At 64.2% G+C, this 22,541-nt stretch overlaps 2 protein-coding genes across 6 annotated transcripts; one reads left to right on the top strand and one right to left on the bottom strand.

The window, feature by feature from the left end:
• Positions 1–1,384: 1,384 nt before the first annotated feature.
• LOC107035033 (uncharacterized) lies at positions 1,385–6,358 on the bottom strand. 3 transcript variants are annotated; one of them, XM_072952799.1, is made up of 3 exons: positions 5,873–6,358; positions 4,558–4,702; positions 1,385–4,022 (listed from the first exon to the last, which is right to left on the bottom strand). In XM_072952799.1, the coding sequence occupies exons 2-3, from the start codon at positions 4,566–4,568 to the stop codon at positions 3,122–3,124; spliced, it is 912 nt and encodes a 303-aa protein (XP_072808900.1). In that variant the 5' UTR covers positions 4,569–4,702; positions 5,873–6,358; the 3' UTR covers positions 1,385–3,121. The 3 variants fall into 3 exon arrangements, with proteins under 3 accessions (XP_072808900.1, XP_072808898.1, XP_072808899.1); XM_072952797.1 differs by lacking the exon at positions 5,873–6,358 and adding an exon at positions 5,231–5,358; XM_072952798.1 differs by lacking the exon at positions 5,873–6,358 and adding an exon at positions 5,231–5,354 and having other exon boundaries at positions 4,558–4,940.
• TBX1 (T-box transcription factor 1) lies at positions 5,302–14,363 on the top strand. Of its 3 annotated transcripts, none has more exons than XM_072952796.1 (9): positions 5,302–5,411; positions 7,337–7,456; positions 8,570–8,933; positions 10,726–10,827; positions 11,552–11,723; positions 12,196–12,351; positions 12,983–13,050; positions 13,132–13,232; positions 13,516–14,363. In XM_072952796.1, exons 2-9 carry the CDS (start codon positions 7,423–7,425, stop codon positions 13,983–13,985), a joined length of 1,467 nt encoding a protein of 488 aa, XP_072808897.1. In that variant the 5' UTR covers positions 5,302–5,411; positions 7,337–7,422; the 3' UTR covers positions 13,986–14,363. The 3 variants fall into 3 exon arrangements, with proteins under 3 accessions (XP_072808897.1, XP_072808896.1, XP_072808895.1); XM_072952795.1 differs by lacking the exon at positions 5,302–5,411 and adding an exon at positions 6,565–6,781; XM_072952794.1 differs by lacking the exon at positions 5,302–5,411 and having other exon boundaries at positions 6,565–7,456.
• Positions 14,364–22,541: the final 8,178 nt, after the last annotated feature.

Below are 22,541 nucleotides of genomic sequence, written 5' to 3'. Positions count from 1 at the left end.
GTGCCCTCCTGCCCCCCACCCCACCCCCACATTCCCACATGGCCTCGCAGCCCTGCCTCTGTGCCCAGGGACCCCCCCGACGCATCGATGCACTGAGCCCCGAGCCCTCCAGTCCTCACCCACTGTGCTCCACCAGCCCTGCCTGGTGGCACAGGCACCACTGCTGTCCCCACGGCGGTCCCTGTCCATGTCCTGCCCGCCAAGCCCAGGGTCCTTTCTGCTCAGCACAGGCTGCAGCTTCCTGCCGTCCTCTTGGGGTCTCAGGAGCAAACTGAGGCAGCTGGTACTTCGGGGACAGCAGCCTCTGAGCCTGGGCCCTGGGGGTCTCAGCCATGGGCCCCGTCCAGCCTGCCGTGGGCGGCCGGCCGGGACTGATGCTGGCTCAGACAGACGGGAGGGAATCTGAGCTCCTAAAACCACAACGCTGAGCTCTGAGCTCGCCTGTTTGTTTGCTTTTGAGAAATTCCAACCTGGTTCAGCAGAGCCGCAGAGGAGGGAAGGGATTTGTCTGGCTGAGCTGGGGCGGGGCCGTGCTCAGGGACCCGGGAAGCCAAGGCAGAGTCTGGGCACTTGGGCAGGGTGGAGAAGCCGGGCAGAGAGGGCCTCCTGGGGGTGCAGCCAGGAGCCCCCTCCCCAAGCCCTGGCAGGGTCTGGAGGCCCCACAGGAGCACAGAGGCAATAGCTTCTTTCCCCAGTCTTGGGGGACAAGTCTAGGGGTAACACCGGCTGGGGAGCCCCATTTGGGAGCTGATGTGAGCCTCCCTGACTCGCACCGTGGGGTCTCCAGCACTCCCATTTCTCAGACAAACTCTGAGGCTTGGAGAGGCCCCAGAGCGCTGCAGGATGAGGCTCACACCTGGCAGTGCTCGTGATGCCTGGGCCACACCATCTGCCCTGGCTCTGCCTGCTCTGAAGGGCCCCTCTCCTCCACGATGTTGTCCCCACCCTCTTTGCAGCAGCTCCTCCCCTGGAAACGCAGGAGTCCAGGCAGACCCGCTGGGGAGGGGCCTGGTTGCCTCCACTGTTCTCCCCAGGCCTGGGTCCCCTCTCTGCCCATCCAGCTGCTGGACAGTGTTGCCCAGGCTGGACAGTCCACCTGCCTCCCGCCTTCAGCCCCAGGTCAGCAGGCGGAGGGGGAGGGGGAGGGGGCCTGCCGAGGGTAGTAGGCACAGCAGCTCTGGACGCCAGGCCATGGCACCTGGGTGAGGTTCTGGGTTCACGGGACCCAGAGTGGATGCAGAAGGACTCCGGCACAGAGCCAATCCTCCACTGACTTGGACTGGACTTCCACCCTGAGTTTCTCCTGAGAGGCACACTTGGCTGTCACTGCAAGTATATGGACAACTTGAACTGAATTGTTAACTGGATCAAGATTTAATGAAAATTCCAAGTCTGATGTATTCAATTCTTTTAACTGCTCTAAGCATCCTGAAGATGAGACACACTATCTCCAAAGACCATAGGGAGCTCGCCCTGGCTGGGCCCCGTTAGCAAGGTGCCAGTGTCCCTGGTGTGGCGGTGCCTCTTCACTGCCTCTGGCCCCGGCCCCGGTTTCTGCCTCCTCAGAACTTCCTTCCTCATCTCACTCAGCAAGCCGGAGTCAGGGCTGGGGACTGAGAAGGGCGAGTGACCTCCCAGGTGATTCCACCTGGAAGGGTCCCTGTTGAGTGACCCTGTGAAGGGAGTCTCCTCCTGTCCCCATGTGCACACACTCACCTGGGGGTGTGTTGGAGGAGGAGCCTGAGGAGAGTGTCTGCAGTGACCATCTTCAGGCCACTCACCCTCAGCCCACACCCCCCGGGGCTTCTGGGTTCTGGCCCTTTTATTGGAAAGTGTGGCTCTGCTGCCCTGACCACAGAGGGGAGCTGTAGGCAGCCAAAATCTAGGTCACCTGGGTCTCTGAAAGCCACACCTCTGCCTGGGCTGGAGAGGCCAGTGTGGCCAGTAGATGGACAGACAGATGGACAGCCAGCTCCCCATGTGGCTGGGTCCTCTCGCCAAGTGGGCAGTTAAATCAACAGGCCCAGAAATCGGAGAGGGGCCCAGGGCCTGCCTGTGTAACGGGCTGTCTGTTTGTTTGTTCTAGACTTGTGGGAACTTCCAGCCTGCAGGGGGCCCTGGTGCCCTGTGGGGGTCAGGGGGTGCTATCACCCAGGCCTAGCTGACAGCCCCATCCGGTCCGGCCATCCCTCTCACCAGCTCCCTGCATCTGTCCTCCTGGGCACTGGGCCCAGAAGACAGCACCCTCTCGGGGAGAGGGGGGTGCAGCTAGGCCCCGGGGCAGAAGGGAGCTGCACCCAGCTGTGCACGGCTGTGCAGACCCTGGCCCAACCCCTCCCAGCTTCCCTTGGCTCATTCTGCAGTTATTGGTCCCCCAGGGTCCAGGCTGGTGGTGCTGGGGTCCAGGAAGGGTCCCAGGTGATGCCACAGAAGGGGTGAGGGGCCAGCCCCCTCCCTGAGCATGGCTCAGCTCATCCCTACCCGGTGTCATCTCCAAGGCTGTTTCTGGTTCCCAGCCTTTGCCAAGAACTGCCAGGGTCTGCCAGGTATCTCCACGGAGTCCTCAGTCCCTCTCATGTGAACGGACTGTGCACCTGGGGCTCCCAGGCAGGGGTCCCCAGAGCTGGGGGGGGCACAGGCTCCCCGACTGGAGGTTGGGGTAAGGGCCCAACACGATGGAGGAGGCCTGGGTGGGCTTGCAGGGACTTCTGCATCAGTTTGAGGCAACCCGGAGGGAGGGTCCAGGGAGCAGTTACGGGCCAATGGAGTCACTGCTCTTCCACGTGACTGAGCCCCAAGGCTGGGGAGAGGGGGTCGCCTCCTCCAAGAGATCAGGCCAGCAGGGCGGGGGCAGGGAAACCGTCCCTGCCTGGGATGAGGCCTCACCACAAGCTCCCACAGGCTCTCGGTCCGGCCCTGCCCCGCCAGCCCCAGGGTCTGCAAAGCCCCCCCTCCCCCGCGATGTGCATACTGTACTGGGGCCCGCAGGGCCACGAGCTGGGCGTGCAAGGGTGACCCGCACAGACTTCGCCCCCATTTCACCCCCACCGCGCAGAGCCTGTGGGTCCTCTCCCACGAAGTGGCTGGGGAGGAGGGGAGGGAGGTCAGAGCACAGCCTCCCCTACCCGCCCACCTCCAGGGCTGGGGTCGCTGCCCGTCCACGACCACGCGCACTATCCAGAAAGCCGCGTTTGTCTTTGTTGCGGGCCAAGAGCCTTCCTTCGAAGGAGGAAGATAGGGCGCGCCCAGGGGCCAAGGTCCTGCTCCAGCCTCCCGCGGCGGGTGGGGAGAGGAGAGAGGGGACGGAGCCGGAGCCGCCCTGCGTCCGCCTCTCCCGGCTCCAGCGAAGGTCGCCCCCTTGCACATCCTGCCAGGCTTGGCCCCGCCGGCCAGCCAGGAGTGGCTGCCGGCAGCAGAAAGGCAGGGTGCAGGCTGGCCCCAGTGCGGGGCCTTCCTGGGAGACCGCTGAGGCCCGTCTAGGCAGATGCTGGAGGCAGGTCCGGCTAATCAACCCTGAAATGAATGAACAGGGTCGAGGAAAGCCCGGCCCCTCTCTGAGCCCTGGGTGAGGCAGCCCGGTTCTGTCCGGTCCGTGTTCTGCTTCCAGGGAGATGGGTCCCCAGCGCAACGTGCTCACACCCCGCGGTCTGTCAGCTCGGATGCTTCTGTGTGCGCCTGTGCCCCAGCTGGCCAGAGACCCCGTGGGGAGCGCGGATGGTGTCCACCTTGTCTCGAGGAGCTCATGAGTGTAAGGATCCGTGGGCTTTGCGCCCGCCAGCGATGCACATGGGCGCACAGTTCCTTCCAAGGATGGGAGCGGAGAGGCCCGGAGTGAATTCTGGGCAGCGGCACAGTGCTGCGGATGTGCCTTTTCAGGGGCCGGAGAGTGAGGAGTGGGGTCCCGCCAAAAGCTGTGAGGGCGCCAGTCTTGATGGCTCCCCTGAAGGAGCCACGTGCGCTGAGGGGAGGCGGAGCTGGGCGGGAGCTGGCAGCCAGGACTCTCCAGGGGCCGCCTCCCCGCGCTGGGGAGAAAACAGGGTTTGCTTCGGGCACAACTCTGAGGATGCCGAAGCGGGGCGGGGGTGGGGGTGAGTGAGTGCTGGGGCTTCAGGCACAACTCCGAGGATGCTGGCGCGGGGGTGAGTGAGTGCTGGGGCGCATTTGAGTGCCCACATGGGACCCTGCGCAGGGCCCCGAGGGAGAAGCCAAGGCAGCGGCCCCGTTGGCGTTGGCGCCCAGGAAGGGCCGACGTCTCAGTGCCATCCAGCCCTTGCTGCCTCCAGCCCGCAGCTGGACCATTCCGCTGCCAGTCCAAGCCGAGCCTCGGTCTTAAGGACTGTAAAGTGGTCTCATCTTAGTTCTCACCTCGCCACGGGCCGGTGCGGCGAAATGCAGGTCTTGTCTTCAGTCTGTGTCCCAGGCGGAGGGGCGGACCGCAAAGTCCAGGTCCCAGCCGCGCACCGCAACCTAAGGAGGCTGACCCCGAGTGGCGCCCGACCCTGGGCAGCGCCCAGCCCTCCTGGCCCGCGCGTGTGGGGGCCCAGCCGGGCCTCCTACCTCGCACACATGGAGGCTCGGCCGGCAGGGGGAGCGAGGCAGAAGGGAGTCCAGCCGGTCCAGGTGAGGAAGGAAGGCTTCCTACTCAGGCGGCGGCACGCGCGGACGGGGTGTGTGCGACACGGGACCACCTGGCACGCGCTCCCTGTGGGCACGGGCACCAGGGTTAGGGCAGGGGCAGGCGGCGAGGAGCCCAGTGGAGCAGCCTCCAGGAGGGACCAAGGAGTGCACCCCCAGAGGTGGGGGAAGCAGCGACACCCAGGCCAGGCCGGGCTGGAGACTCAGCCTTGCACTTCGGGCCCCTTTGGGCCCCTGCAGTTGGGTTCCAGCAGGGCGCGGGCATTGACCTAAGGTCCTGGTTCTGCTATCCCTCGGGTGAGTATCTGCAGTGGGTGGAGCAGGGCCGCCGTCAGGCAGGGCTGTCTGTGTGGGGGGCGGGAGGTCCTGACCTCTTCCAGCGTGCTCTCACCAGAGCTTGCCCACCAGATAGAGTGCCTTCTGTTTCTGCACTTTTTCCCTACCCAGCCTGGCTGCCCAGGTCCCAGCTCAGGCACTAAGGGGTTAATGAGGGGCTGAGAGGTCTGCCCCACCCCACCCCCACCCCGCTCCTGTCCACCTCAGACTCAGAGGGCCCAGGATCTCCGGACAGCAGCCAGAGACCCAGGAGGCTCACCTGGAGTATCCAGAAGCTCCAGGATTTTTCACTTTCACTTCTTTCTCCTCAATATTGGTTTCACCGGTGGACTCCACATCTGCCTTCACGTGTTCGCCCAAGTACACACGAAAATCTCCCCAGGTGCACAGGACACCACCACCACCAGCACCCCCACGTGCCGGGACAGCACGCATCCCAGGTAGCACACAACATGCACCCCACAGCCACCTGCAGGGTGGATGCAGACCAGCAACAGGTACTCCTGGTGGCCGCCCTGCACACCTCTTTGGGTACAGACCACCAGCACTGGGCTCACCTCCTGCAGCTCCACCATGACCCACTCCCACCTACTACCCCCAGCTCCACCCAGCTCTCCTGGACCCTGCGCAGCTCCAACCTGGGGTTCTAGAGGCAGAGGAGCAGGGACTTGGCTGGTCCCAGGATGGCACTCCTCCCTGGGCCTGTCCCTGGGTGCCACAGATCGCTGTCACTGTCACAGATCCAGACGGCCACTCAGGCCCGGGGCGTACCCTGGCAACAGCTCCTCTTTCCCTGCCCAGTCCACAAAGCAGCAGCTGTGGCCTGGGGGTGGGGCAGGGGCTCACTGCACATGAGGTGACCCACGCCCACCCCTTCACACAGCAGGACCCCCATACTCACCTGACTCCACTCCAGCCTCGGACTCTTTACTGGACCCTAGGCCCGGGAGCCAGGCACTTCCTGCGGGAGCCCACTCCCAGGTCCCCAGTTCCTGGGCCTTCCTGCCCAAAAGCAAGCACCCCCTCGGCCAGGGGTCTGAGGCCCTGGGTTGTAAAAACCCTGAGAGAGGCTGCTGCCTCCCATCTAGATCCAGGCAATAGCAGGCGAAAACCTACGAGAGGCTTTGGAGTGGAGGCCTAACTTCCAGAGCTTCAGCGCAGGGCCAGAGAGGATCCTGGGAGCAGGGAGGCTTGGAGCCCCACTGGGGAGACTCTGGATGGCAAGGCCAAGGATGCCCTGAACTGGGCAGAGGAGGCCCAGAGGCAGGAGGTCGGGGAGGCACAGGCCAAGTCAGGCCCTAGCATCCTGGTTGCCTGGGCCTGGAGGCCAGAGGCCTTGCTCTGCCTGGCCTAACTGGGCAACAGGGCCTTTCCAGGCAGGCAGGCTGGCGGGCCGGGTGGGTGGTGAGCGAGGGGCAGTACACGACCCGGCCAGCGGCCTGAATTCCTCCGACGTGTCCTTCGCTCTCTCGGCCAGTCCAGGCCCCGCCCCCGGCCCTCCCTGCGCCCCGGCCGGTGCGTGGGGAGGTCGGAGGAGCGGGCACTGCCCACCCTCCGGATGTATAAGCGTCCTGGCCAGAGGCGGGCGGTGCGCGCGAGGGTGCGCGTGACGCTGGGGCTCCTGGGCTGCGCGGCCTGGGCGGCGTCCCTCTGCTCAGGGTCCCCAGCCAGTTAGCTGACCAACTGGGGCTGGGGGGTGTTTGCTGGGCTGGGTCCTGTCCCTGGGCGCCGAGGAAAGGACGACGCTGTGGCCCTGGGGCCGTCCGCCTGTGGCCAGTGCTGGAGCCCGGACTGCCCTCTCCTCACCCAGGTGCAGGGGCAGCCGGGGAGAAGGAGGCGGGAGGAGCCGAGGGCAGGGGCAGGGCTGGGCCCCGAGGCCCCATGGAGCTTCCTCAGTGCCCCGCTGCTGTGGGATGGGGCTGGGAGTTCCTGGTGTCGCCACCTCCCCTCCGGGGGCTGTAGAAGCTGAGGGCTTCGCTGTACAGAGGGAACCCCGGCCTCGGCAGGAGCAGCAGGAGGTTCAAGGGGTGCTGGTCATGGAGGCCCCTGGGAGCAAAGGCGAGGGGCCCGGAGCTTGAAAAGCAGGAGGGCCGACACGCCCAGGGCTCTCCACCCGCCTGGGCCCCCTTGGCTGCCACCGGCCCAGAGTAGGGGGCCGTGACGCCACAATCCCCTGGGCCCAGGGCCGTGGTTGTGAGTGGCACCGCGGGCCCCCGCCCCCGGGGCCCGTGGGCTGGGCCGGCCTTGGTGGGGCTGGGTGCACGCAGTCGGAGGCGGCGCCGGCCAGGCCGCCAGGCGCCTATGGACGCGCGGAGCCCGCTGTCTCCCCGGGCCAGCGCGTTCAGCATTGCCTCTCTGGTTGCAGGAGAGACCGCAGAGCGCACCTCTCGCCTGGGCCCTGGGTCCTCTAACTGGGTGAAGCTTGGCCGGCTGCTGGGATCCCCGGCCGGGATGCACTTCAGCACTGTCACCAGGGACATGGAAGGTGAGCCTCCCTGCTGAGTGAACTCAGATCCTCTCGCCAGACCCCCTGCCCCTGCTGCGGTGGGGCCCAAGCAAAGAGGGTTGGCAGGGTCCGGGCGGAGAGTGGGTAGAGGGAGCACTGGTGGGATGGGGCTTCCAGCTTGGACTCTGGGGCGGAGAGGAAGGGTGGGCAGGATACCCCCTCCAGCCTGGGGACCCCAACGGAGAGACCCACACCCAGCTAGACGCAGGCCCAGAATAAGGAGAGCAAGGGGGTGGAGGACAGGAGAGGAGGCCAGAGAAAGGGGGCAGAGGTGGCCGTGAGCTCGGAGAGGTGGGAGGAATGGGGAGAGGACTGAGGTGGGACACGGAAAAGGAAGAGCGAACGGTGGGGGCGGTGGGAAGAAAAGATACTGAGAAAAGGAGAGAAAACCATAAAACGGAAAGATGAAAAACAAAGCAGAGAGCAAGAACGATAGAGAAGAAAGTGGGGAAAATGGAAGAAACAAAGTCAAGTCACCAAAAAAATTAGACTGCAGTTTTTATTTTTTTTAAAAAAAGAGTTAAAAAGCGTGAATAACACAGGCACAGAGAGAGATGAGGGGAAAGACAGACTGACCAAAAAGAAAGCGATGAGGGACTAGCAGGAAAAAGAGGCTGAAGCAGAAAATAAAACAGAAATAACGAGACTTGAAAGAGATAGTGGAGGGAGGACAGAGGATGCGGAGGGGAGGTTCGCACGAGGAAGACAAAGGTAAGGAAATAACGAATCGGAAGGAGCCTGGAGAGAGCAGTGCTACGCGGGAGGGCGGCAGAGCGAGGGGCGGCCGGCGGGCGCTCGGGGGAGCCGGTCCGGGCGGTCGGGGGGCCGGGCGCGGGCGGGGGCGGGGGAGGGGGCCGCGGGAGGCCATTGTCTCGGCGGGGGCGGGGGCGCGGGGCGGGGCGGGGCGGGGCGGCTTGGCGGGCGGCGGTGTGGGGCGGCGCGGCCCCGGGGCGCAGCGCGGCGCACGCCCGCCACTCGGCCCGGGGCGCGGGGCAGCGCTCACCTCGGCGGGGCTGCGCGGCCCGCGGGTCATGATCTCCGCCGTGTCCAGCCCGTGGCTCACGCAGCTCTCGCACTTCTGCGACGTTGCAGCCTTCACGGCCAGCAGCCTGAGCAGCCTGGGGGCGGCGGGGGGCTTCCCGGGCGCCGCGTCCCCGGGCGCCGACCCGTACGGGCCGCGCGAGCCCCCGCCGCCGCGCTACGAGCCGTGCGCCGCCGCCGCTCCGGGCGCCCCGGGCCCGCCGCCGCACGCCTACCCGTTCGCGCCGGCCGCCGGGGCTGCCACCAGCGCCGCCGCGGAGCCCGAGGGCCCCGGGGCCAGCTGTGCGGCCGCCTCCAAGGCGCCGGTGAAGAAGAACGCGAAGGTGGCCAGCGTGAGCGTGCAGCTGGAGATGAAGGCGCTGTGGGACGAGTTCAATCAGCTGGGCACGGAGATGATCGTCACCAAGGCCGGCAGGTCAGGGCGCCCCTCCCCAGCCCCGCGCCTGGGTCCGATCCACGCGAGCGGGGAGGCCAGCGGGGTGGGGGCGCGGCCGGCTCCTTAGCTCTGCGGTCCCGGGTCCAGCGTCAGCCGCTAAGCGCACGGGCCGAGTGGACGGCCAGGGCCGGGAGACTGGCTACCAGGGTGCAGCCGCAGTCCCAGGACTCTGGCCGCCCAATGTGCGGGCTGGCTCCGCTCACCCGGCCCTCCCAGGGGCCTCGCCAACCAGGCGGCTCCCTGTGGATCCCAGCTTCTCAAAGGAAACTCCTTGCTTTGGTTCCCTAGTTCAGTCCATCCGGGATAGATAGAGGTGCAGCCGGTCCATGGTCTGGAGCGTTGTAGCATAGAGTTAAGCCCCTTAAAAACTGCTGTTCTCGGTAAAGTTGCTACCCAGCTTTCTCAGGCCTGCGTTTCGGGCGACTGTGGGGCCTGGCTCTGCCGCCCTGGCCGCCGCCTTCAATTGGCCTGTGTTTGTTTTAAGGGCCCAGAGAGAAGGGGAACAAGTTTTGCGATGCAACCGATTTGACCAGCAGACAATGGCGGGTGCCGATCTGTGTCTAATGTACACAGGAGACACCGGCTCCGAGTCCGCACAGAGGAGGGGATCTCAGGGCCTGTTTGTAGAGCCTTCTCGTGGTTTCTCTTTCCCTGCCGCGGTGTCCTCCCTGGGGGAGGCTCCAGCTCCAGGTCAGGGGTCTTCTCCAGGCTCTCCTGCTGTTGCCGAGCACACGGCCTCCCCCACCCCGCTGCCCACAGGACTGTGCCCCAGCCTCTGGCCCAGTCCAGCCCAGCAAGGGCCTTGGTGCAACCAGGCTTGCCCCAGAAGCCTGCATTTTGCAGCTCCCTCCTGCCTGTAGAGGGTGGTGGGAGGGTGAGGCAGGACTGGCCAGGAGGCTGGCTCCGTGGCATCTGCTAACTGCCCACTGCCCACAAGGAGCTGCCTGTGAGGGGTGGCCGTAGGACGGGCAGGTGGGGGCCAAGCCTCATACTGTCCTCCAGGGCCCAGCGGCCAGCACTGCTATGGCATCAGGACAGGGCCGGCCCACGGCCAGCGGCCCATGCAGGAGCTTCAGAATATCCTTTCCAGAGCCTGGAACCATCACCAAGTCAGACTCCAGGGGAGGGGAGAGTTGGGGGACCACGGAGGCAGGAGCCACATCTGCCCTGAGTAGCTGCCTCTTGGGAACTTGCGTGTGTCCCTGAGGAAGGTGGGGAGACCCCGCACTGGGCAGGAGGTAGGGCCTCAGAGTCAGGGCTGTGGGCTGCAAAGTTTGGCCTCACCAGAGGGGTAGGGCAGCAGCCGCAGACCCAGCCAAAAGGGCGACCTGGACTCCTCCGAATCGCACAGACGGCCTCGCTTTCACTTTGTTCGAGCCGGGCGCTTAGGCCATTTGCTTAGATCGAGCTGGAGGAGGTTCTGCTGAGGGCTGCGGAGGATCCCTGGGAACGCTGGGGTCACCGGCTGAGGCTAACTCCGGCCGGGTGGCTGGAATCACCGTGGGTAGTTGCTTGGTGGGGTCTACACAGGCCGAGGTTGGGGTGTGGAGGCTCAGCGATGGCGCAGAGTGAGCCACTTTTGTGTTTCAGAGAACGGCCAGGGGCTGTCCTGCCGACCCACTGGCCCTGGCTGGGCAGGGGCCTGGCCGGTTAAGTGGGGAGCAGGAGAGGAGACCAGGCAGGGAGGCCCCGCGCTGGGCGCTGGGCCGGTCGAGGTGAGTGGCCCTGCCCTCCCCCACCTGCGGTGACCCTAGGTCCCGCTGCCCCCCAGGCGGATGTTCCCCACGTTCCAAGTGAAGCTGTTTGGTATGGATCCCATGGCCGACTACATGCTCCTAATGGACTTTGTGCCGGTGGACGACAAGCGGTACCGGTGAGCGCCTCGCTGGCCTGGGAGGAGGCAGTGGGTCCCTGCGTGGTGAGGTGGGCATGGGCAGGGTGGCCCAAGACCTGAGCGACATGTGATCCTCCCCACTCCCCTAGACCCCAGACACACACTTCCCACAGCAGTTCTGGGGAGCTCCCCTCAGAGGTCACTGGGGCTGGGCTCCCCCAGCACAGGCCGGAGACACCTACACACTTGCACGGCCCCTGCCTTTTTCCGTGTCTTCCTCTCCCATGAGGTGGGCGCCTTGTCCCTCCCCCAGCCCCTGGAAGCTGGGCCCCTGAGCCGGCAGGAAAGGTGGGGTGGCCCAGAGAGATTATGCAGGGCGGGCCTCAGCCGCCCGGACAATTAACAGCAATTAATAAGGAGAGCTCGGTCCGCCCCCACACCCTAGGCTGTCGGCCTGGTCAAATCCAGGCTCCGCTGCACTGGCAACACTGGAGGCCAGCTGGGAGGCCCAGAGTGAGTGACCCGTGTGCTGCGAAATGTGGCGCCGGAGCCCAGCCTCCTTCCTCTTGTTGCTTCCTGCCGGCTTGGGGTCTTAGGACTGGGAGTTTCTGTTTTCTCACAATCCCCCCTGAAAAGCTCCCAGCCCACTCGGCAGCTCAGTTTCACAGATGGGACCCTCATCAGAGGCACCTGCGGGGTTCCCTCAGCAAGGCCCTCTTGGCTCACCCCAACGTTTTGTGACCCCTGCTCGGGGGGGCCCCAGGTATGCCTTCCACAGCTCGTCCTGGCTGGTGGCCGGGAAGGCAGACCCTGCCACGCCGGGCCGAGTGCACTACCACCCTGACTCGCCAGCCAAGGGTGCGCAGTGGATGAAGCAAATTGTGTCCTTCGACAAGCTCAAGCTGACCAACAACCTGCTGGACGACAACGGCCATGTGAGCGACACCCCCGGCCCACCCCCGTCTCCTCTGCCCCCGCAGACCCCCGGAATCTCTGCTTATCAGAGCCAGATGCAAAGCTTTGGCCGCTTGGGTGTGGATGAGGGACAGGCCTCGGAGAGCAGACCCTCCGGTCAGGGCCTAAGGATCTGGTGGTAGAGGGGTCATACTTCTTCCCTTCCCCTACTTCTGTTTTTGGCTGGAAGCTTTTTAGCTGGAAAGGGTGGGGCCATGTGTGGGGGGGTGGGGGCCGCAGCCTCTGGAATCCAGGCGGAAAGGCTGGTAGCTGCCCCACACAGAGCAGGCATTGCTTCTCCAGGACCTAAGGAAAGAGGGTCCCAGCTCTGCTTGGCCCCTCAGCCTGGCCTCACTTAGGGAGTTCAGGATTTTGCCGGGTTGTCTAGAAGTTCGCTGCCTGTCCGGACCTCGGCTGGTTTCCTAGCTCAGACCTCGCCACCTTGTCTTCCAGATTATTCTCAACTCCATGCATAGATACCAGCCACGCTTCCACGTGGTCTACGTGGACCCGCGCAAAGACAGTGAGAAATACGCAGAGGAGAACTTCAAAACCTTTGTGTTTGAGGAGACGCGCTTCACCGCGGTCACAGCCTACCAGAACCACCGGGTGAGGCCGAGGCCTGGCACAGTCAACACTTCTGGGAAGGGGTGCAATTTTCAGTTGCTGCCTGGGGGACAGAGGTTCGGTTCCTGTAAAGCCAGCCCAATGGAGCCCCACCCCTGAGGTCCTCGAGCAGCCGATCCCCCGAGGAGCCCCCTGCCACAGGCAGGACCAGCCTCCTATCAGGCTGACCTCTCGTGTGGCAACTGTCACTGTGGCCTGAAAGTTTGTTTACCAAACCATTCCGGAAACTCCCCATCAGGGGCCTGATGAGCGGTTTACCCAGATTCCTAGGGCGCCCCTCCACTCCCCACTGCTGCGGCATGGGGGGTGGAAGTGACCACATTCCCATCCCAGCTGGGGGAGGGCACAGGGTCTCCATCCTAACCACTGGGGGCAGAAAAGACGGATTCCTTAGCAATAAAGGGGGCTCCCTGGCACCCCTGTCGAAGGAGAGAGGCACAGCCTCCACTGGGGAGGGAGCAGTTGTGGGCCCGCTGCTTCTTGTTCGCGGATAGTAGAGGGGCCCTAATTGGGGCCGAGTCTCCTAACACTCCCCTCCTCCCCTGCCGAGGTCGGGTGGCCCCTGGAGCAGGGGCTGGAGCCGCTTGCTTGCTCAGTGCCTGCTTCTCCGCAGATCACGCAGCTCAAGATCGCCAGCAACCCCTTCGCCAAAGGTTTCCGAGACTGCGACCCCGAGGACTGGTGAGTGTCCTCCGAGGAGTGGGCGATTGCGCCGGCGCTGACCGGGCTCCGCATGACGCGCTGCCCGCCTCCCTCCCGCAGGCCCCGGAACCACCGGCCCGGCGCGCTGCCGCTCATGAGCGCTTTTGCGCGCTCGCGGAACCCCGTGGCCTCCCCCACGCAGCCCAACGGTGCGGAGAAAGGTAGGGCAGGGGTCGTGGGATCTAGGCAGGCGGTTGCACCCCGCCTCGCCTGCGCCTCAGGGGCGCTCGCGGCCTTCGCGCGCGTTGCACAACGGCTGTGGCGGCGGGCAAGCGCGCACTCGCCCGCCCGGCCCGACGGCTGCGCCCCGCCTGCCACGCCCGCCGGCCGGGAGGAAGGTGCGGGCCCCTGGGGAGGGCCCGGGGCTCGGGCAGGGGCGGGCGTGCTCTCGCGGGCCCCTCGGCGGCGCCGCCGGCCGCGCTCACCCCTCGGCCCTCCCCGCAGACGCGGCCGAGGCTCGGCGAGAATTCGAGCGTGACGCGGGCGGGCCGGCCGTGCTCGGGGACCCGGCGCACCCGCCCCAGCTGCTGGCCCGGGTGCTGAGCCCCGCGCTGCCCGGGGCCGGCGGCGCCGGCGGCCTCGTCCCGCTGCCCGGCGCGCCCGGAGGCCGCCCCAGTCCCCCGCACCCCGAGCTGCGCCTGGAAGCGCCCGGTGCGTCGGAGCCGCTGCACCACCACCCCTACAAGTACCCGGCCGCCGCCTACGACCACTACCTCGGGGCCAAGAGTCGGCCGGCGCCCTACCCGCTGCCCGGCCTGCGCGGCCATGGCTTCCACGCACACCCGCACCCGCACCACCACCCCGCCGTGAGCCCCGCTGCCGCAGCCGCGGCCGCAGCTGCCGCGGCCGCCGCCAGCATGTACTCGTCGACGGGGGCCGCGCCACCCGGCTCTTATGACTACTGCCCCAGATAATGCGGGTGCCCGCCCGTGGGTCCGGTCCACCCAGCGTGGACCACCGCGGTGCCCCTTCCCCGGCCTCCAAGCCATCGGGCCCTCCTCCCGCCAGACCCAGAGCCGTCCAAGGACTTGGTGCCCTGGCCCCGGGGCCACTGCGGGTCCCTCCCCGGGTCCGCGCCGCCAGTGCCAAAGTGCGCGGTTCGCGGCGGAAGGAAGTGATATTTATTGTTCTCCGCGAGACCGCGTCCTCCCCCGGCCCAGCTGGCAGCTGCAGTGTAGACGACCCGAGAACCCTGTCTGCAGGCGGTGTAGAGACTTGTAGATATTTGTAGATACTGTAGATAACCGTGCCGGCGCCGACTTGATAAACGGTTTCGCCTCTTTTGGAAGCTGCCTGAGTGTCCATTTCTTTGCGTCCAGTTACATCGCGCGGGATGTCTTGGGGAGAGCGAGTTCTGTTCGACTCGGGGACTCGCGGTCCCCTCAGCCACGTCCCCACAGTCCGAAGGTCGGGCTCTGCGCGGGGCGGGGGTCCCTGCAGTGCGCTCCGAGCCCCTCCTCCCAGCCCCCTCCCAGGCCACGCCTCCCAGCGACCTCTCCCGGCTAGTCCGTGCGCCCCGCCCCCACTTCCACCTTGCGTCCCCAGCCCAGCCTCCCCCTGGTTGTGCTGCCGAGTCTCCTTCATCCCAGGTGTGCAAGGGACCTTGTTACTTAAATTCCTCACCCGGACGTTTCCCTCTTGAGGACTTGGGCCCCCACTCCTGGCCTGTTCTCAGGACAGATGCCTGTGTTTTTTCTACAGAAGGCAGGACAACAGTCACCATCACACAGGACAGGACACTGTCCGCTGGGGGCAGGAGGGGAAGAGGGAAAGCCCTGACTCTGTTCGGGAAAGACAAAAACAGACAGTTCTGCTCTGGTAGCGTTTCCCAGTCTGGCCCCGGCCCAGGCCTGCGTTTTCCCCTGTTTATTGACTTTATTCACTGTGAGTGTCCCCATGGAGTGACCTGGACGGAGGCACAATGACAGTGGTCATGAGTCATCTTGAAACCTGCCTGTGAAGCGTTTTTCCCAGGCCAGGTGGTGAGGGACCTCTCCCCATCAGCTCAACACCAGGGATGGGGCCAGAGGAACCCTTTGATCCCTCCCTTCCTGAGTCCAGGCAGGAAGTGCTGATGGACGGCGGTCACCGTCAAGGCTGCCGGCTTGGACACGAGATGGATGGGAAGTGCGAGTGGCTGAGGTTCTGTCCCCCTTCTGTGCCTGTCCCAGTGTGTTCGTGACAACTGCTGCCATGTGGCCCTGGCAGCCTGGTGCCACCTCTCTGAGGGCCCGGCCAGGCATTTCCTGATGTCCGCTCTGGGCTGTACTCTTTTTTTTTCCAGATGCGTTTGCCCTGGTGGCGGGAAGTGACCAAGAGCTTAGCAGTCGGATGGCAGGACCTGTTCCTGAGAGGCAGGTCTAGGAAGGGAGGGGGCAACCAAAGCTGCTGAGGGGTGAGCTCTGGAGCCAGGGCCCCTCAGAGCTTCACAGAGCACCTGCACCAGGGCATGAAGACTCGCAGCATCTGGCCAGCAGCTCCCTGGACGTAGCATCAGGAACACACTCCTAAGGGCGGCCCTGGACACCTAGCCCTGATGGGCACCCGTCCACCCCCAACTGCAGGGCTCCCTCTGGGCAAGCCTGCTGTGTCAATGGGCTCCCTGCTTGGGGTCATGAGTGCACCTGGCACCCACCTTGTCCTGGGAGGCCTGCAGGAGTGATGGGCAGTGGTCTGCCCAGCTGAGCTGGTCTCCCCTGCAGACACTGGTTCTCGGGCCTCCCTCTTCCCTGAACCATCCAGACCGTGGGGGCTGGGGGCTTGGGATGGGAACCATGGTTGCAGACATCAAAGCTGAAGTGAGGAGAAGCTCCCCAACACTAACGATGGTGTTTGCAGGTAAGAGGACGCACCCGTGTGCACAGCCCGCTCCCAAGATCGCCACCCATTTGAGATGCAGAGCTGCACTGCTGTCCGGCACGGGGGCCACTCACACGCTAAGGATCGGGAATGGAATCAAGGTGAACAGCAGGCCCCCTGCCAGGCGGCTGGTGGGCGGACACTACAGATGCTTGCCCGGCCTGGGGAGCAGCCCCAGAGTGTGGTTTCCTCCCCACGGCCCCTGTGGAGGCCTTTGCCTGGCTGGGAGCAAGTGACATTGGCATGGTGAGCTGAGTGCCTGGCCAACCATGCTGTGCTGGCCAGGTCTCTATTGCTGACCAGCATCCAGTCCCCGTGAAGGGCAACTGCTGGTTCTCAGGTGGGTGCCCTGCTATCTGCCACCGCCACAGGCTGCTATCACTTTCATCCTGGGGGTCACAGGGAAGGGCTGGCTAGGGTCATCCAGCTTCTGCCATGCACTCCACATTTCAGAGTGGCGCTCGGGCCATCTCGGGCCCTCGTCCCTGAAACAAGGGCTAGGTGTGCTCCCCCCCCCACTGCAGGTGCAGTCTGACCTTCCCCGGACAATCCTTGTCCTCCTGTGACTGTCCTCTCCCTCTTCCAGCCCCTCATTCCTGCTTGGCCATGCCTCTGAGCCGTGCTGTGTGGGGCCCAGATCCTATTCCACCTGCATCTCGTGGGCCCCCCAGAGCATCTTCCTCTGGGCTCCCCGTTGGCCCAGAGGCCTGCACTGCTCCCCTCGCTCTCTCCAGATGTACAGCTGCTGGGGAGGACGAGAGCTTGGACCAGAGGGTCCTTCAGTCTTTTTTTTTTGGTCCTTCAGTCTTGAAGCTTTTCTGAAAATGATGGACATCCACTGTGGGAAAGAGGTGACCTTGAGCAAGTGGAGGCAGGTGGGGCCTATCCGCTCCCCTTTCACACATTTGGCCCCTCATCGGGGCCTCGGGGACCCAAGGACTCTGGGACGTGGTGGGACATCTCCCATGATCCTGGAGCCTCTGTCTGGGATGTGAGCCGTCCAGCCCCTGGGATGGCTCAGGGAACTGCCCGTCCCTCCCGGTGCCCTGGCACAAGCGGCTGGTGGTTCTGGAGACTTGCCCAGTGCACCCCGCAAGCCCCCTTCCTCTATGTGCCCAGGGCCCCTATGTAGGAGCCCTGTGACCCCACAGAACTGCTCACTGGTGTGAGGACGCGCTGGATGGACCCCTGCACCACACTCGGGTGAGGCTGGGGACCCCAAAGGCCCTTAGGGGATGAGGTGCCCGGTGAGCTATGGGTACAGCAGTCTGGTGACAAATGTCTTGGAGGGGTGGGTTACACAGCCCCCCGGGGAAGCCTCGTGGGGCCGTGAGCTGAGATCCAGCTCCTGGGGCCTGGAGTTGAGGAGGGAGGGCCCCTGCAGCCCCCTTCTGCCCAGCAGAGGAGCCCACAGTGGGTGTGGGACACGTGTGACGCTGCTGGGGGGAGGCACTGGTCTCCAGGTGTGCTGCAGATCAAAGCCTGTGCAGGCAGCCAGAGGGAGGCGGAGCCCGGGAGAGTGAGTCCGGTGCCTTGCAAATGGGGAGGCCTGTCCTCTGTGAGGGTCCAGAACCCGGCTTCTCCGTGGGGACCTCTGCACAGCCCTGTCCCCCTCCAACACCTCCAACACCCGCCTTGGAGTGGCCTCTGAGTCCCGACTGGGGTCCAGCAGAGGGGGGGTTGCGGGGGCAGCCCTGGGCCCCGGGAGGGGTGGGGCTGTTTGCTGGCCTACCTCACATGCTTTCCGTATTTAGGAAAACACAAGTTGTGCTTTGATTCAACTCCCTTTCCCACTTGTTGTACTTCTTTAAACCAGATGGGTTCACGGGATGAAACTTTGGAATCTCGGCATCTCTATTTTAACTGCTGCCAGGTCTGTGTGTGGGAAACAGCAGAACCAGAGGTATTTTGCTGAAAGCAGCCACGTCAGGGGGAAGCCTAGGTTCTAACAGCTTAGTTCCTTAATTAGAAGAGCGGCACCATCGACATCCTTTCTCCGCCAGCTCTGTCACCTAGAGTCAGCATCAGCTCTCTCCTCCACCACCGCGGCCGGTCGTGAGGCTGCCTGGGCCGGCGGCCCCCAGAGGCTGGCCCTGATGGGAAGGCCTCTTCCTCGGTGGCACTGCACCCCAGGAGAGGCCGCATTCTGTCTTCTCAGCCACGTGTGTGCGCCTGCAGGGCAGGGACTGCGAGGCTCTGGGGCTGGCCTCTCCTGGTGAGGACAGCTAGCCCCGCCCCCCCAGGAGACACCCCACCCACCTGAGCGCCCCCCACAGCGGCCGGCCCCTCCCTGCACACCTGTCCTGCCACCTCCCCTGGCTCCTCCCTGTCACCCTGGCCTTGATTCTTCTCCCTTTTTTCCCACCTCTGACTCAACCTTCATCCCAGAATGCATTTTCTGGATTCTTCCCCAGGACCTCTTGTGACCTCATCACGCAGTGAAGGTGGCGTTGGTGGCCAGGGCTGGCACTCTCGGGCTCCCCAAGGACCACGGCTGCACATGGACCTTCTCCCGGCAGGGGGTGCATTCCCCTGAGGGCACGTGAGGTCTCCACCGCAGGCCCCCTCCCTGCATGCCCGAGGGCTGCCCGGCCGGCCAGCTCTGATGAGGCCTGCGGTGGGGCTCAGGGCTGCAAGGAGCCTGGCACAATAGTGTCCCTCAGCCAGTTGGTGTCACTGTCCATCTGCAGTGTGGGTCAGGCGGAAGGCCGCCCCCTCTTCCCCTCCAACGTGGTGCCGGGGACTCAGAGCCCTGTGAGTGTGGCCATGGGGATGCAGCAAAGTATGGAAGCAGCCCCATCAATGCAAATAATCCCTTTCCGATGACAGTAAGTAAGGTCTCAGAGGGACTCAGGGAAACAGGCGGCTTCATTAAGATGTGGCTGGCTGGCCTGGAAGCTCTTGGGCCGGGCCCATCTCTGGGGAGAGCCTGCTGGGCACAGAACTGCAGAGAGCAGAGCTCCCAGGCTGTGCCCCACCTGCGCGCACCTTGGCAGACGTGGGCAGTGGGCTGCAGGGGACACTGGGGCCCCAGACTGCCAGCTGAGCGAGGAAGTGGACACAGATGCGCACACATGGACTCACACACCCACCACCCTGAGGCTGGCCTGTGCCGGGGGCAGCCTCTGGACATCTGGGGCAAAGTCCCCATTCCCACAGGGGTGGCCGAGGAGAGGCTACTGGCCCTGCGAGGGCTGCTGCTGTGTACCCTGGGCAGCAAGACTGGCGAGTGCTCCCCAAGAGCGAGGGGCAGTGGAACTCCACAGACGGGGCGGACCCAGCACCCTGAGGAGGCCTGTGGCGGCCCTGCTCCCCCTCCTGTGGGGCTGGGTGGCTTCCGGCACATTTCACCTCCTTGGCTCCGGTGATCAAGCCCTTCCTCTCTCTGGGTAGCTGGCCTGGAGGGTCCATTTAGAGGCGGGGCCCAGGACTGCAGTCAGCACCCCCTCAGGAGAGCTGGACGCCCCGTCACTGTCCACCAAGCGCTGCACAGCTGACCCCAGAGATGCCGCAGGCCGACCACCTTCCTCCATCACCCCCGTGTCCCCATCCTGCCCCTCTAACGGGTGGGCTGTGGGCGGGAGCCCCGGGGATTCAGGCATCCTGACCCCATTGCTGCCAGGAAGGGGGATGCTCTCGGGTGGGCCAGGCCGCCGCGGGGCCGGGAGGCCTCCTCCCTGTGCTGGCGGGTCCGTTCACTCCTGGAAGCTGGCCTGCCCTGCACTCAGCTGCTGGGTCCCTCCAGTGGTCAGCTATTGCCCATGCATGTGTCTCGTCCCAGTGAGAAAGTTCCCAGAAGACAAAGAAATCCTGTCACGTGAACACCCAGAAAATAACCTACAATGAATGAAAAACCTGAGTTAAACCACAGCAAGAGACCACTCCATACCAGTTAAGACTGATGGCTATTACCAAAACGAAACCAAACAAGCAGAAAAGAAGAGATGCTGGAGGAAGGTGGACAGAAACCCCGTGCCCTGTTGGAGGGAATGAAAGATGGTGGAGATGCCGCGGAAAACAGTGTGGAGCTTTCTCAAAAAGTTAAACATAGAAGCCCCACAGGAGCCTGCAATCCCACTCGTAGGTGCACAGCCTGGAGAACCGGAAGCAGGAGCTGGACCTGATAACTTGCCCACCCACATTCACAGCAGCACACACAACTGTCAGCAGCTGATCAGTGGATGAAAGACGTGGTCTGTCCATACAGTGGAATATTACTGCATCATAAAAAGGACATTCTGACACACAACATAGATGGACCGTGACACTCGAGGAAATTAGTCGGACACAAAAGGACAAGTCCTATGTGATTTCACTTATGTGAGGTCCCTGGAGTTGTCAGATTCACACAGTCGGACGGTGGGGGTGGGGCCGGGGGAGGGAGTGGGGTTAATGGTTGGTGGAGATAGTGTCAGCTGGGAAGGATGAAAAGTTCTGGTGGTGGCGGCTGCACAACAGTGTGAATGTACTTAATGCCGCTACGCCGTGCACTTAAAGGTGGTTAAGATGGGATGGTTTGTAACGCATTTATGTCTATTTAACAACTAAAACCCTGGGACCATCCAGAGTCTGCAAAAACCATGCTGTTCATCTTGACTTGATGAAGTCGGTCCTCACCTGCCTCTAAACCTGTGGTGTTTCGCGTGGCAGTTTTGTCCCCAGAGGCCTCCGGCAGCATCTGGAGACACCTTTGCTGTCATGCTGTGGGTGGAGGCACAGGGCGCCCACAACACAGACTCATCAGGGCAGACGTTACAGGGTCATGGTCAGGGTCAGCCCTCGGGGCGGCCCAACTGCGCTGAGCCTTGGCGCGGCCTGGCACGTGGCTGGGCGGCAGCTGGATGGGTGAGCGCCCTCCCGAGGGGGCTGCCCTCCCACTGTGCTGCCACCAGGCCGAGTCCCCTTGGGCCTGGGGACCCGGCTCCCCGTGAGACAGGCAGTCTGGCCCCCAGCTAGAGTCTGGGTGTGGGGTCCAGACCCCCAGAAGTGGCCAGTGTGCCTGGCCAGTCCAACTGGTGGGACAGAAGATGCCTGCTGGGATAGGAGTGAGCTTTCACGGACCCCGGTGGGCACTGCCAGAACTACCAGGAAAGTCTGCCCATCCTGACCCTGACCCTGGGAACCCGGGCTTTTGCTGGTCCCTCCTCCTCGCCCCTCCTGGCCAGCTGAGCATCTGTCTCAGCACCCTGGGCTCCATCTGGCCCACGAGCAGACACACGTTCAGAGAGGACTCCTCCAGGCCCGGCTGCTGGGCTGGTGCCCCCTTCTGGGCTGGCACCCCTGTTCCGGGCTGGGCGTCCAGGAGCTCACCTGATACCTGGAGCCTGGGAGGCCGCTGCTTCACGTCGAAGGGTCAGGTTGAAGCCGCACGCTGGCTCCAGGGCTGCCGTTTCCCCTCCTTTAGGTCTGTGCTTGAAATTTCCAAAATAAACACAATGTCAATTGTTCAGTAAATTCTCAAGATCCACAAAGCGTACGTCATGTAGTGAGAATTCCCTCCACAGCCAATTGTAACTCAGTTACTAAATCACAACTTATGGACGTAATACACCAAAATTTCCCCAACACTTACACGTTGTTTGTAAATTCTTTAGAAACACTTCCAAATATTTAAGAGAAGGACAAGACTAACTTACATGTGAACGCGTTCTAATGGGACCCAGGGAGCCGCTTCTCCCCTCCTGCAGTGAGTCCTTGGTGGGGCCCCGGGCAGGCGGCAGCCGACAAGGTCGTGGGAGCTCAGCTTGGGCCCCACCCAGCCCATGAGGGCCTGGTGACTTCTCACAGGGGCTGCCCCCGGCCCAGAAAAAGCCTCCCCACAGGGTCAGGAGCTCTGAACCACAGCCCTGTCCCTCCTGGTCATCTTCAGTCTGACCCTTGGCATCTCCCCTGGGATGAGGGGCTCTGGCTTCACATGGACGGCGGTCCTGACAGGCTGGGATGAGAAACGTCCTTGGAGAGCAGGGCTGAAGGAGGGGCGTGCGTAGCTGGAGGGAGAGGGCGGCAGGGCGCTCCACCTGCGGACGGGAGGAGGACTGGGCACGCAGTCCCCACCCTGGCTCTGTCCGCAGGTCTGGGGTCTCACTTTATGAAGGCTGCACTCTTGCTAACTCCCGCATTAGGAGGTGGGGTCTATGCCCTCCTGCCAGTACCAGTAAGGAAGGCTCCAGGCGCCCACCTGGCTCACTGGCCGAGCCCTCAGTTCCCCCATGGAAGAATGACTCCAAGTCCGCCATGCTGAGGGCCCCCTGAAGGTGCCCTCGTGAGCAGCGCCCTACCCCGTGCCCACATGCCTAAAGAGGGGGCAGGAGGCCTGGCAGGAGCCAGCTCACTAGTGTCCGTTTACCGATGGAGGAGCAACGCCTGCACCTGACTTGACAGGTTTTACTGCCTGTGGGGGAACATCTGAGGGGGGTCCTTTGTATTGTGGTGAAACGAGAACAAGAGGTGCCCACTCTCCGCCCCAGCTGCAGGCGCCCAGAGCAGCCTCTGCAGCCCTGTCGGGCCTGGGGGACTCCCTGCTGCGGGTGAAGCCCTGGCGGGCTGCCCTCCGCCGCACCCCACTCACCTCGCAGCAGCCGCTGGGGCTGCTGTGATTTCCGCTGCGTGGG

The sequence above is a fragment of the Vicugna pacos genome, chromosome 32, assembly GCF_048564905.1.
Source record: "Vicugna pacos chromosome 32, VicPac4, whole genome shotgun sequence".
Lineage (NCBI taxonomy): Eukaryota > Metazoa > Chordata > Mammalia > Artiodactyla > Camelidae > Vicugna > Vicugna pacos.
This window is presented reverse-complemented; position numbering and strand designations above follow the sequence as displayed.

What these genes read in the sequence shown, in the direction of transcription:
- TBX1 (XM_072952794.1), top strand. Translation starts at nt 7,273, where the DNA reads ATGGACGCGCGGAGCCCGCTGTCTCCCCGGGCCAGCGCGTTCAGCATT. An exon ending in TGTCACCAGGGACATGGAAG is followed by an intron (nt 7,457 to 8,569) that starts GTGAGCCTCCCT and finishes GCGACGTTGCAG; the next exon opens with CCTTCACGGCCAGCAGCCTG. An exon ending in ATCGTCACCAAGGCCGGCAG is followed by an intron (nt 8,934 to 10,725) that starts GTCAGGGCGCCC and finishes GCTGCCCCCCAG; the next exon opens with GCGGATGTTCCCCACGTTCC.